Source organism: Stigmatopora argus, chromosome 19 (genome assembly GCF_051989625.1).
Source record: "Stigmatopora argus isolate UIUO_Sarg chromosome 19, RoL_Sarg_1.0, whole genome shotgun sequence".
In the NCBI taxonomy this organism is placed as follows: Eukaryota; Metazoa; Chordata; class Actinopteri; order Syngnathiformes; family Syngnathidae; genus Stigmatopora; species Stigmatopora argus.
This window is the reverse complement of record NC_135405.1, coordinates 7,516,766-7,531,767: the sequence shown is the minus strand read 5'-3', so window position 1 is coordinate 7,531,767 and position 15,002 is coordinate 7,516,766. Positions and strand designations below refer to the sequence as shown.

Sequence of the window (15,002 nt, the reverse complement as noted above, 5' to 3'; positions counted from 1 at the left end):
TGTAAATGGGAGTCTGCGTCTTCAAATTTGACTCCCTAATAATCTCTAACCGTGCATAATGCTATATGAATAATAATGCTGAGTGTAAGCGTTATTCTTCAGTGGCGTTTACTGTAGATGAGGGTGTATGCTCCAAAGCCTCTTATTTTTTATTTTTTATTTTTCACGGCTCATCCGTAATAAAAACAAAATTAATCAAACTACAAAACAGAGAAAATCCGCTTAAAGAATCACTGGACTTAACATTCTTCCCCCTTCACTGACTCAGTTTAGGCATTTAAGTCAACTCTGGAAGTTTACATACTGTATGCCTGTTAAATTGAATTTCACTTCATTCTCAGATACATTTCCTTGATGAAAAATAAATATGTGTCATTACTTTTTGTTAATAATGCAATCTCCAAGTGTCACCTTTTAACTTAACTATAAAAAACAAACAAACAAATGAGAGAACTTGAAATTTCCAGTCTACCTATTTAAGAAAACTCAAAATTTGAAATAAGCAGTATACAACAGTATCAAGTTTATACAACTTAACATTTCAAATTAGCACAAATAACTGGTCCAGGGCTCAAGATTTTTATCAATTCAAATTGTGGCAGACCGTAATATTGGCAAACATCATGAGTGTGCCCAAAAAAATCTATATTATATAATAATTTCTTCAACTGTTATTTGTACCCCACAACCTCCTACCTTCTCAAAAATATTCCAAACTTAATCTCCTAAAAACCAGACTCCTGTAAGGCATACATTTTTATTTTCTCTTTGATATTTAGGCTAATTGGAACCTAATGAGTGTAAAAACAAAGAATTATCTTTTGTAGTTTCTGAGAAATATGATGTCCACATCATAAGTGGACGCCAGGCCCTTGTAGTCCAAAATTTAACATTGCAGTCTTTGACAACCAAAGATGTGATGTCCACACAAGTGGAAGCCATGTTGTCTATTGTTTGTCATATTGCAGAAAATGATGGCTTGCTTGTCAATCTGTATTTCAGGTTGATTTCCTGGCTTTGGAGATGCGAAAAGGCAAAGTGTACTTTCTTTGGGATGTGGGTTCAGGTGTGGGACGGGTAGAATATCCTCATCTCACCATCAATGACGGGAACTGGCACAGAATAGAAGCTTATCGGTAAGAGTTGCGCATACTGTCTGCTTACTGTATAATAGGCAAATACCGTTATGACCAGATCCTTTTTCCTTTGATGAGGACAACATATTTATAACAACAGTACATAAAAACTGCTCATTACTCTTTTGAAAAGCAGCATATGTGTGAATAAGCAAATTGGATTTGACCTAGCAAAACAACATATCATAGCAAACATCAAGAGACAGAACCACCCAATTAATTCTCAGGTTACCATCTTGTGACAGATGTAGAGATACGGAATCATTAAATTCCGCTTTTAGACATCAGATAAAAGACATATGTAAATATTGTATCTAAAGATTGCAGAAGTTCAGAAATACTAATATTTGAAAACTTTATAAAGGCAACAGCAAAGCACAAGCATGAAAATTGATATATTGGAATTTTCTTTTCAAGTACAATATTAACAGTACACTGTACTGTATTTCATAATCATGTATATCACGGGTGTCAGACTCTGGTTGGTTGATGGGCCGCATTAACGTCAACTCTATTTTATGTGGGCCGGACCATTTTAGATATAATATTTAGATTTTTTTAAATAAATTGATTAAAAGGACTACCAAGATTAAAATCCCTGAATATTAAGTTTTTTATAGATCTAAAACAATGTTTATTTTAGCTTTTTTTAAATATATTTTTAGATTTTACAAAATGATTTTTGAACTAAAAAACTGAAAAAAATGATTAAAAAATTACAATTATTGATTTAAAAGGGGGAAAATCAGGAAATTTGATATACATCTATACTCTTCATTTTAATTTGATCCTAAAACAGAAAGTCAGCACTCATGATTTACTTTCTCGGGCCGCACAAAATGATGCGGTGGGCCAGATTTGGCCCCTGGGCCGCCACTTTGACACCTGTGCTCTATATCATAATTAAGGTGTTTCCTGAAAATCCAGTTTTTAGTCCAGTATTATGTTTAGAATACATTTTTCTCTTGGTTAATTCTTATGTCTAATGACCCAGTCACACTACCAGAAATAGAAAGTAAATAAAACCTAAAAGACCAACAGGCAACCATTTTTTTTTAAATGCAATTGGCTAAACCACATTGTTTCACTTGGGGAAATCTAGCATTAGCAGTTTTGTCTGCCTCTGGCTCTTACATAACATAGAGTGCCATCTTTCTCTTGCACATTCCCTCAGTAAAGAAGGAGATAGTGGTGTACGGGGACTTTGACTTTACGTTCCCCAACTGTTGGGCAGGATGAAACAACAAATTCAAGGTGGCAGATCAATTTCACTGTACGTCTCCGAGGTCCCGCCTGTTGCAAACCTGTCTCCGCAATCACTTTCCCTCATTCATCATTTTACTTTGCCAGTTCATAAAGCTTGATTTCTTTTGACAGAACACGCGCAGTCGTAAATGTCCTCCAGGAAATATGCACTGGCAAATAAAATTACCTCCTAATTTCTGTCTGTCTGCTCCCACAGTAACGGATTGAACGGTACCATATTAGTGTACCCGCTTGAAGGGCCTAGGGCCGGCATGGTTCCAACTCCAAACAGTGCAAACTCGCCTGTGACTTACACCATCCTGGACGTGGACACGAACGCTTATTTGTTTGTTGGCGGGATCCTCGGCACGATTAAAGTAAAGTTCAATTCTTTTTTTAGTTTAGAGGGGCTGTAAACTTGTATCTTTATCGCCATTGTCGTTTTTCTTCTAGAAAGCGGATGCTGTGAGGACAACAACATTCACTGGCTGCATGGGAGAAACCTTCCTGGATGGAAAACCAGTTGGACTTTGGAACTATAGGGATAGGCAGGGAGACTGTAAAGGATGTGTTGTCAGGTATGAAAGCACACGCATGACCAGAAACGTTATTCTACTCTGTTAATATGAGTTGTATAGTAGTCGAAATTACAGTATGACCTTGCTACCGTGACCGGACGTTTGGTTGCCCGGACGTTTGGTCGCCGGACGTTTGGTCGCCCGGGTGAATATAATTTTGAGAGCTGGTTTCAACAGTAGATATTTAGATATTAATCTCTCTCTCTCTCATGAATATAATTTTGAGAGCTGGTTTCAACAGTAAACTCTCTGTCATGTTGTCAAACGTCCGGCGACCAAACGTCCGGGCGACCAAACGTCCGGGCGACCAAACGTCCGGGCGACCAAACGTCCGGGCGACCAAACGTCCGGGCGACCAAACGTCCGGGCGACCAAACGTCCGAGTACACCTTGCTACTACATAGTAAAATATGTGTTCACCGTAATTTCCGGGTTATAAAGCACACGTCTATGAGTTGGACTGCCTAAATTTCACAAAATTTTGAAAGATATGGATATGGACGACTGGAAATCTGATTGATCACAAACGTCTTTACCAATCAAACCAAGTGTTACGTTGTCGTTCATATATTATACTCATCTTTCATATACCAGACACTAAAATTTGCTTTCATGCAAAACTTAAAAAATAACGCTGATTGATAAAATAGGTCACAAAGAAGCATATATAATTTAGAAAAAGTTATTCCTTCTGCTATTTAACAGGATTTCATGTTTTATCTGTTTGTTAGCCCCCAGGCATCAAATGGCGAAGGAACTGTCCAGCTGGACGGAGAGGGCTACGCCGCAGTGGAACGACCCACAAGATGGAACCCGAATGTTTCCAGTGTTCAATTCAAGTTCCGAACATTTGCATCGGATGCACTGCTTATGTATCTGGCAACTGAAGATATGGTATTGAAACTAAATATGACAATACAAGATAATAGAATCATGTGCTTGTATCCTGTAATTTTACGCAATCTTTTCATATTTTTAAAACAATATCATTCACATATACTTCTACATAAATGTTCCTCAATGCTTCTTTTCTCCAACTTTACTCACTTTTTAGAAGGACTTTATGTCTTTGGAGTTAACTGGGGGCAAGGTGAAGATAAACTTCGATTTAGGATCAGGAGTCGGAAATGCCATATCAGCACACCGTCAAAACGATGGACACTGGAAATCCCTCACCATGTCTCGCAACAAGAAGCAAGGTAAACACAACTCTGACGGTTACATAAGATAAGTCACATTTTACTGTTCCTAAAACGGCACTTGTCTGCTGTTTTGCTTCTGTTGGCTTTGTGAATTCTTTTTATAGCCACAGTTACTATCGTGGACATTGACACCGGTGCTGAAGAGAAGATCGTGGCCACATCTTTAGGGACAGCCACTGGTCTGAACCTCAAGGAGAAGCAGAGCATTTATTTTGGAGGTCTGCCAACCATTGGAAACTACAGGTAATTCAGTGCTGTTAGTATAGCTAAGGCCTGAGTGGAGTGGTTGTAGTAGAACACATATTATGATATGTTTATATTGTTTCTAATGATAGTAATCAATCTAAACTTCTTGATTGACAAAGACATTTCATATAGACATTTTATATTTTATCCTAGTTTCACCTCATAGGAGCATGATGATGCTTTCATTTATTTAAAGGTTTGGTGTACTTTAACCACAGGGCACTATGTGAAAATTCATCTTTAAAGTTTATTACAAGTTAAATATCATAAAAGGTCTGGCAGAATTGGGCAATAAATTCCATTTATGAGGTTGGGAGTTGATGATTTATTTTTCTCTTCTTTCACTTCAAGGTTTGCATACTGAATGTGTGTTTGAGCATGCTTTTGTAAGCAGAACCATCTGAAGCTTTGAGAATACATAAAATAAATAATAATAATAAAATCCTGTAACCCAAATTTACCTTCTTTGAGCATGAATGAAGTGAGATGTCTTTAATTTAATAAAAGCTTCAACTTTGGCTGAATAACCCTATTTAACTCTGCTAATTGTACAATTTTAGAACAAATCTACATCTATTTGTTTACAGTGAAATATGTTTGCTAATGTGCTAATATTGTGTGTTTTCTTACCAGCATGGAATAAAGGGGAAAATAATACAAATTTGCCTTTTCCAGCAATTGTAACTGTAAATTGCTCTCTGCATGACGCTGGCCCAACTGATGCTGAAGTGCCATTTAGGCCACAATTTGTGCGTGCATGTGTGTTTATAGGTCCATAATGGCTGTTGCTCTTCCACACAGCAGTTGGAAATCACTTGTTCTGCTCTTTATACACCTGGAAGTGTCATTTGTTCTTACAGCAGCAACAATGTGGAGTTTGAGATTGGTCATATTTGGCATCATGATAATTCAAATATATTTTTGAATGGATTTCTAACTCGGGTTCTCTGTGACATCAAACTGTGCTAATGCAATTGCAAAATTGTATTCACAATAAAGAGTACATTACATTGTTAAAATAGGTTGCCATCAACATGAACTGGACTCAAATCCAAAGCAAATACATAAAGAGGCCTAATCATTCCCCATTTTTAATAACAAGGACAAATGCCATATTCTGATTATGCTCACTCTGATATCAGTTCAAAGTTGATCATCCACTGTGAAGCGTTTCAGGCTGCAATACTAATGAATACATGATCCTATTACTTTGGACTTTTAAGATATTGGAAATCCTGATGATTGTAATGTCTTTTTAGGCCAGAGATTACACTGAAGCGCTATGTTGGCTGCCTTCGTGAGATTGAAGTATCTCGGACTCCATATAATCTCCTCAGTAGTTCCGATTACACGGGGGTTACAAAAGGATGTAATGTAGAGGTAAGACATCTCACCTCTTATTTAACCACACTACTTTAGATGTATTTGGTAGCTGTTACCCTATGTACAATAACGTGTTTTTTGACGGGAAACAATGGAGAATAGAACGTGTGTATGATCTATTTTCCAAATAACATTTTGTGACTTTTTTCATCTCTGTTTACATGTTTTTAAAAAAGCCACATCCAGATCCTAACATTTGTTATTTGAAAAAGTCAGCACTACGTTGTTAAATAAATTCTAATGCTTCGATGTTATTCATTATTATAATCATTAATTCCTGCTGGCACAAATACTGTACACTACCCTGACTATAGTGGAGTTACTCAAAGTCATTTAAAGCATTCATTGGGGTTTCTAGTCACTGATAGAATTTATTTATACACTCAGGCAGCCATTGTCAATGTACAAAAGAGTTGAAAAGCCCACGCTTGTGTGTTAAAAAGGGGGGCGCACCGTCCTTACTGCATATGTTTCGAAGGTTGTCAAGTTGGCTTTGCAATCATACTTGTAGTGAAACATTTTTCTAATATGTATTACATTATTTCATAGAACCTGTACACAGTGAGCTTCACCAAACCAGGATACGTGGAGCTCAGTGGTCTAACCTTGGCGGTCGGGAGTGAAATCAGCCTGTCATTCAGTACCATGGTGGATACTGGCACTCTGCTCTTGGCAGTGGGTGGGCCACCGCCTATTGACCAACAGGTAAGCAAAATTGGTTTATTTATAGATATAGATATAGATTATAGATGTCGATGTAGATACTGGTATAGATGTAGATACTGGTATAGATGTAGATACTGGTATAGGTGTAGATACTGGTATAGGTGTAGATACTGGTATAGGTGTAGATACTGGTATATATGTAGATACTGGTATAGGTGTAGATACTGGTATAGGTATAGATACTGGTATAGGTGTAGATACTGGTATAGGTATAGATATGGATACTGGTATAGATAGAGATATAGATATTGATACTGGTATAGATAGAGATAGAGATATTGATACTGGTATAGATAGAGATAGAGATATTGATACTGGTATATATAGAGATATTGATACTGGTATAGATAGAGATATAGATAATTTTTTCAATCCTGGAGATTTGCAAAATGACATATGACACAAATATTGATGCTGTAAATATTGCTATAGCAAACATTTCATAAGACTAACATACCTTATAAATATATGAAGTTCATGAAGTAATTTCCCCAAGGGTCGAACTGTCACCACTATAAAACTTGCATTCAAAGAAGCCGAGATTTTTTAATGTACTATTCTACTACTACTGCTCACACGAACAGGTCATTAAATTGCAGTAAATGTGTTTATCATGCTGATTTAAAGTGTGGATATGAATGGTTGAAATACTTGTACAATTATATGGTGCCAGTCTTATGATGCCATACTAATACTATATATGAATTTATTTTTCATGTTAAGGTATATTTAGAAAACTAAACAATGCAATCCATGACAGGTCCGTAACAGAAATGTCATCTCTAAGAGGAAACGCAGACAATCAGGCGAGGTGAGTTTATTACATAGTACACGCATGTATTCGACTAAACATACACACACTTTCCCTAAGTGAATTCATGAGTGCGTTTTAATGAAATTTGCATTTGTGGGCAAATGGACCATTTTTCTGAAACATGAGTTGGACACGGATGCCAATAATCGCATACACATGCACATAAGCGTGCGTGTGTGCGTGCGCAAACACAAACCACTGGCTATTAAGCTGAGTGTATGACTTCACCCTTGTTGCAATTTCATTGCCTAATGAGGTTTCACTCGGCTGTCGACAGTGCTCATTATACTGTATTCGCACAAGTGATTGTGCACCAAACCATCACCATTTTATCTCTACTGTGAATTTTTTGATTGGTGTCAACACAAATTCTGTATTCATAATTGCTTCTTAGGTGTTACGATGCACCTAAAATGTGTTTTAGGAGACAATGATAAAGGGATAATGATGTTTGGGGTATTATAAATTCCGCTTTTTAACAGGACACAGATATTTTTAATCTATAGTAGTACCATAATTCATGCAGTAAATATCGATTATGCTGGATTTCTACATCATATTTTTGTTTGCATGTATCCTTAAAGTTAATCTAACAATCGTAGGTTAATATGTACTTTAGCTGATGTAAAGTTTGTAAGTGTGTAGTTCCGTTAGTCGGAGAACAAAGGAATGGTTTATCCATCATTACTGTTTTTTGAAAGCATGAATCTATTTTTTCTAGTAATGTTGGAAGAACCAGTGTGTGAGTGTGCGCTTGCATGTGAGTGTGCGCTTGCATGTGAGTGTGCGCTTGCATGAGTGTGCGCTTGCATGTGAGTGTGCGCTTGCATGTGAGTGTGCGCTTGCATGTGCGAGTGCGCGCACAGATAAGGTTAAGCGAGGTTAAGAACACCATCAACTCAACTTGGCCCTGACTAATGGGCGTGTAAAAGTGGGACAGAGCAGAAGAGAGACAACAAGAAAGGGAAGATGGAGGGTATTTAGAGGTCAAAGGAAAGCTTTGCAAGGGTGTTATGCTTTTGGAAAAGAAAATACTGTATAAGTTTGGTAAGGAAGCAAAAATAACGAGCAAAAATAACAAAGGAATGTTACAAAGACAGTTGGGATACCTGCATATTGTGAAACAGAAAAGCTATAAACAAGACGAAGAGGGTATATGATCTTTCTAGACAATCATAGTGACTCCTCATTGTTATTGTTTTAGGTCTAACAGCTATTTTATATACTTTTTGGTGCGGAATCAGAAGACATTTAGGTTTTTTTCTCTATTAACTCTTTTTTTCAACCCTAAAAAGGATAAGAAATATAGAATTTTGAACATATGATGCACCCAGGACCATACAAAAGTCTGCTGTGCACTATACTACCCGATTTCTCAATGGATAAAGCAAGCTTCAGTGATACTTACTTCTCAATGGATATCTCTTGTATTTTTCAATACCCATCCGTGGTCAAAGGGAGCATTCTACTTAGCGCTAACCAAAAGAGACGAGCGTTGTACCAGACAGCACTTTGTGACAACCCCACTTGTTATTTAAAGTGCCCCATACATAAAGTTGAGTTGAATTCAGAAGCTTTTTAGAAGGTGTCAAATGTGAAAGACAGCACTGAGTGTTCAAATCTTTCCTGCAAATGTGGTTAGTGTGCAGCTTTCCTCAAGCATGTCAGTGTTTGATTTCATGCTTGTGTGTACATGTGTCCTCCACTCACTGTGCAAATGTACAAGACAGATCATGTGTGGAAAGAGTGAGTCTTTTGTCTGAATGTGACAAGTGATGCTCTATTTATGTGTGTGTATGTGTGTGTGAAGGCAGCACAGCCAGTGCCATGTTGTAGCTACATCTCGGTTCAATTTGTCCCCCGACCTCAAATTGAAATTCCATTTTCAAGTGGTAAATTGTCTCTCACTTCGCCCTGTGGCACACAGTGAATTAAAATTCAAATGAGGCTGACCTTGCACCGCTGCTCTCTAACACCTTTCTGTCTGTCTCTTTCTCTCCTCCCTTCATCTTCTCTCTCTCTCTCTCTCGCTGTTCTGCTCTCTGCCCTCTCATCTCGTCCCCCGATTATCCTCTCCTCAGCGTTCCTCTCATCTCTTGTTATCCTTTCCTCCCTGCTTTCTCCACCTCTCCGATTTCTGTTCGTAGAGCCACAATCAACTCCACTTTCCCCTTTTGCAGCTTTTCTCTGCTCTTGAACTTTCACTCTCTCCAACCTGCCAACTTTGTCCACACATGTTTGCAATCATTCTTCTCGTATTTGCTCCTCCACAAAGGTTGAACACACTTCTAGGTCTGGTTTATTTTCCCATTTGGTCCACTTTTATTTGGTCAGGTGTATTTCGCATATCAGCAAGTTCATCTTTTCAGTTATATCCTGCGTTTTCCTGAAAAATCTGTCTACGGTCTCTTTCTGACATACCTTGATACTATCATATGACATTTTAAATCAACGAAACTTCAGTATGTTGAAGTCTTAAACTGTGTCGCATAATTTATTTCGCATGGAGAGCTGCTGTAGCAAGCCACATGCAAAGATGATGCACAAAAAAGTTATCGTTTTGTCGAAAAAAACATATCTAAGCAGATGCATTATTGTAATCATGTCATATGATTTGACATTACTAAGATAAACAGATTTGGTTCAGGGTGTGTTAAATGTGTGGTTGCAAATAGATGAGCATTACAAAAACATGTTAGTAACCTGAAAGTTAGGCAAATATAAGTTGCGGTATTTTTCGTACTTTAAGTCACTCCTGAGTATAAGTCGCACCAGCCAAAGAATATACCATGAAGAGAAAATATATATATATATATATATATATATATAATATGGGAGTATAAGCCACTTTTTTTTAGGAGAACAACTGGCTAAATATCATTATACTTGTATAATGGCAATAAAAACATTCAATTCAATTCAATAAATAGGCTTCCGTTAATATACATTTTCAATAAAAAAAAAACATAACAGACTGTCAGTGGTTAGATAGAAAAAAAACATAAATTGCACTTGAGTATTCGTCGCAGGCCCAGCCACACTGAAAAAAAGCGCGACTTAGAGTCCAGAAAATACGGTATTGTTTTTTAGATTTCAGATGCATGCAATTGTAATAACCCTCCATAAAGTAATTAACAAATGGAAGTGAACCTGAACAAACTCAAAGGTTGTCCTATAAAATTATTATTCATGGGAAATGGCTATAAGCAATCTTCAACAAATTGGCTGTTTAGTGTTGTGCTGTTGTGGAAATGGATACATTTCATCTTCATTACTATCTGCTGGTCTCCAGTGCATTGAATGCGTATTATATTGTGGCCTAATGAAGTTCATTCCCCACTCTCTCCCTTAGCCCTTCTTCTCAGTGATGCTGAACAAAGGCACTCTGGAGGTGTTGGTGTATACGGGCAGTCACAGTCTGCGCCGTGTCATTAGACGGCCCGAGCAAGGCATCCTGAGTGATGGAAGAGAACACTCGCTGCGCATCGAAAGATTACCTGGCAGGTTAGTCAGCGAGCATGTAGTATGTCTCCATCTGTTACCCTGTTTTTCCTCAACTGTGATGTAAAATGCAAATGTTAGCTGAGCAGTGAAGTGGCGTGACAAATATTCACACTGTCACTAACTGAATCCACAGTACCTGTACGGAAGTCAGCTGATTTATTCATTACACAATCAATGACTTTACATAATACCAATATATCACTGTCTTCATTTCCGCTGTCATATCTCATTTTGATGTTCATTTATGTCTCCAATAGATCTTTTGCAGTTCAAGTAGACGAGGAAGCAAAAAGGGAGTCGCCACTTCCCAATGATCAGCCAATCATCTTGCAGCGCGTGTTCCTCGGTGGTATTCCTGCTGAAGTGGAGCAAACATCCAATAGGGCCAATGTCCCATTCCAAGGATGTATATGGAACCTCATGGTCAACTCGGTGTAAGTACACCTAAAAGCAATGGCAACACTTTATAACGTAATCACTTGGCCAAAGGAAAAATGTTTTTCTAATTCAAATAATTGCATTTTTATTATCACATCGCTTCCCATTTGATCTCATCACTTCACTTTGTTAGTCCTGAGATGTTCACCTTAACCCTTGAGCGTGAAATTTCAGCAGGACAGCCTTCATTATGATGAGGACAATGCAGGCATTGTCTCTTTTTGCCCAGTAGGCAGTAATAGATCTGTCTCACTGCATAACCATATTCATGAATTTTATTGTACCTGACTGTCCATCTCTCACCTCACTTCACCCCTGTTAACCCACCTCCTCATGTGATGCTGTCTTCTCCCACGCTTGTCCTCCACACAGTGTATTTCATGTACATTACAATTGAACACCCCTAGATTTGCTTTGCGCTATTGTGCGAAAGTTATCGATTTTGAATGTGTAACAGAGCTGTAGGTGTACTTGACATTTTGAAGGATTGTGGTCTGAGGAAGTGGAGGCTTCCAATGAAATCATCTAATAAGATAGTGTTTAATCCAAATCATTGAAGGCACATGAGCGAAAGTAAATGAGTAATGTGAATATTAAGGTGTTAGTTAAAAGGTGTTGTTTGCTTTAATTGCTTAAGGACATTTTAATGTTTTATTTTGTTATTAACCTACATCTTTTCCCTTCAAGGTCTACGTTATTTTAAAAGGTTGGTGTCATTTTGACTTGTTCTTCTTTTGAAAAATAACATACTGGTTGTCTCTCTTGCAGACTGTCCGACTTCTCCCAGTCAGTGTCCTTTGAAAATGCTGAAATTGGCCAGTGTCCCAGCCTTACACCGCTCCTTCCTCTTCCTCTTCCTCATCCAACAATAGTGACTGAAAAGGAATTACATGCAACTAAAGCATCCACTCTTGCTCTTAATACATCATCTCCTGAGGTTCCTGCTGTGAGTATTGAAACTAAAGACACATTTTGCATAGAAATTCCCATCTCTCATCGTTAATATTTTACTAAGGAACAATATTGCCTATGCATCCATCATAGCTCCCATATCGTATTTATGATCGGTTATCTTCTCGTCATAGTGTGCAAGATTTTTACTAACACTATACACTCGAAAATGTCATTTTAGTTGTAAAACAATGCCCATAATAAACTATGGATCTCCTCAGTGGATGGCCAGAGATAGTGTCATAACTAAGGCGAACACATGCCCTCTCAGTCACTGGCTGATTTTCAAGGGATGTAATGCAGCCACGGCCTTGCTGTGTTAGCTTAGCTCTCCATCACCCCACACTTGCACAGCCCATTAACTGTTCTTTATTGTCCCGTTAGCCTTGAGCCACTAAACGCCTCTCTAGCAGCCGGCGGTGGGCTGTGAAGTCACACTGATGTGCAAGCTAACTGTGCATGCCAGCTATGTTTTATGGGCTTGCAGGAGTCACAGCAGTGCCTGCCTGCAATGTTAAGAGGCAGATAGACAGTCAGTAGTTTGTCTTGGACCCACTACCTTGGCATGCCGATACATTACTGGTTGGAACCTTGAGCTAGATCACAGAAATACGTATATCAATGATTTGTCTCAAGAGGACTGGAACAAACATCAGTTTTATTTTTTTTAAATTAGATATAAATTTTCAATATTTTTTTTCATCATTACTATTCAAAAAAAGAAAAGAAAATAATTACAAATTTAGAATTGTAATCTAATAACAGTAAGGGTTTAGCATTATACATTCTAAGAGATTCAAGGCCACAGATATTCCACTTTTATTTATATATATATATATATATATATATATATATATATATATATATATATATATATACACACATACATATATACATATATACACATATACACACACACATATATATATATATACATACATATATACATATATACACATATACACATATACATATATACATATATACACATATACACATATACACATATACATATATATATATATATATATATATATATATATATATATATATATATATATATATATATATATAAGCATGGGGTCTATGAATTCTGGATGTGTGCCAGGACTGGTGCTTTAAGCACTAATTTCACAGGATTTCACACGCATTTATAGGTTGAGACTTTAGTCAAAAGTGACCTTCCAGCGTTTGGCTGCTTTCTGCTTTTGCCTGTTGTTTTGTTGTTGCTGTTTAATACCTATTCGTCCCCGTTTCTAGTATTGGCCATGTACCATCATGCAACAGTGCACTACGTTTGGGGCAAAAAAATGAACACAAAAGACAAAATTGATTTATTGTTTCTTTTTGCAGAAATGATTGCCTCAATGGGGATGACGCTTAATTGCATTTTATTATTGCATGGCAAATGCTGCTGTTGATTAGAGTGGCTACTTGTGCTTCATGGCTGTACAATTAATCCCATTCTTCCCGCCCCCTGATGAATGACAGGAGCCTACAGCAATTGTCGCAGCTGCTGGCACAACTTCTGTTGCACCTACTTTCGCTGAAGTCTCACCCACTGCTGACACGGTATACACACTTGCACAGTTGACCCTACTCAAAATGTTTTCCAATAGAAATTGCCATCCATTTTAGTTGCATAAGATATGGGAGTGCCGTACAATTCATTCTTTTGTGCACACCAGTATACGTTTTCTTGTTTTAATTTAGTTCTTTTTTTGTCCTGTTCAACTGTTTAGATAAGGAGAATGGTAAATTTCAAGTGTCTTTATAGATTGGAACAGACCCACACAGGATTTTTGCACATTTTCTTTGTGTGTGGGGGCTGTTTTTTTAGATCATTAAAATCTAAGCATAGACACAAACATTAAGCAAATAAAATTATGTCTGTAAAATCTCAAATTGACACAAACCTTAAGCAAATAAAATTACATCTGTAAAATCTAAAATTGACACAAACCTTAAGCAAATAAAATTACGTCTGTCCTTTATAGTGTAAAGTTAATAAGCATTACTCAGTTATGATGCACATTCTCAAGGAGCCTAATGTTGGTTGAGAATGTTTTTACGATTTTATTTATTTATTGCCTTTTTCAGTTAGATTAGAGGGACAAATATTTAGGAAAAAGCTTAATTTAAGATAACCATAACCAGTGACTTAATTCAGAGTGTAAATGAAAAGGCTCCACATATTTTGGGGGACTTCAACAATGCAGGTGTACAAAATATTTTATTTAGATTGACATTACATGGTACTTTTATCATATACACAAAATGAATAATGTGTGTGCCTCAGTGACCATATGAATCAGATTAATCTCACCATGAAAACTATGTCTAGGTATATAAATGATATAGATTAATAGATATTAATACTGTAAAGGCAATTAAAGGGTCATGAAATCATCTCGCATGCTTTCCACTGTTGCAGCTCCAAGTTTGCAAAGAGGTTAAAACAGCATTAAGGCATGTAATGAGTGCTCACTTACAGTATGAGCAACATGGCAAAGTCTTGGAGTGCTCATCTCTGGAGTAATGAAACATTTGGGCTAAAGATAATAACTCCAGGCGGCTGTGAGAGTGGCTCATTTTGACCTTATAATAAGTCTCTTCTCTGGAGGAAACCTGCATGGTGACACACTTACACACACACACACATGCACTTATACAAAATCATGACTTAATGACTTCAAATTCTATCGGCGTGACCTCTATGAAAAGACTAGCTGCTCTGAATGGAAAACCATCTCTCCATTGTTAGCCTGATGGAAAGCCA

General features: G+C 37.3%; 1 protein-coding gene across 2 annotated transcripts in view; it reads left to right on the top strand.

Moving 5' to 3' along the window:
• The window catches only part of lama2 (laminin, alpha 2), a 118,037-nt gene that overhangs the window by 91,033 nt on the left and 12,002 nt on the right, over positions 1–15,002 (top strand). For both annotated transcript variants that reach the window (XM_077586783.1, XM_077586781.1), the window contains exons 51-63: positions 1,003–1,136; positions 2,599–2,758; positions 2,835–2,959; positions 3,691–3,853; positions 4,014–4,158; positions 4,266–4,404; positions 5,667–5,787; positions 6,340–6,495; positions 7,277–7,327; positions 10,683–10,834; positions 11,092–11,268; positions 12,041–12,218; positions 13,715–13,795. In XM_077586783.1, the coding sequence (XP_077442909.1) occupies positions 1,003–1,136; positions 2,599–2,758; positions 2,835–2,959; positions 3,691–3,853; positions 4,014–4,158; positions 4,266–4,404; positions 5,667–5,787; positions 6,340–6,495; positions 7,277–7,327; positions 10,683–10,834; positions 11,092–11,268; positions 12,041–12,218; positions 13,715–13,795 (1,782 nt within the window). The remainder of the gene's footprint in view (positions 1–1,002; positions 1,137–2,598; positions 2,759–2,834; positions 2,960–3,690; positions 3,854–4,013; positions 4,159–4,265; positions 4,405–5,666; positions 5,788–6,339; positions 6,496–7,276; positions 7,328–10,682; positions 10,835–11,091; positions 11,269–12,040; positions 12,219–13,714; positions 13,796–15,002) is intronic.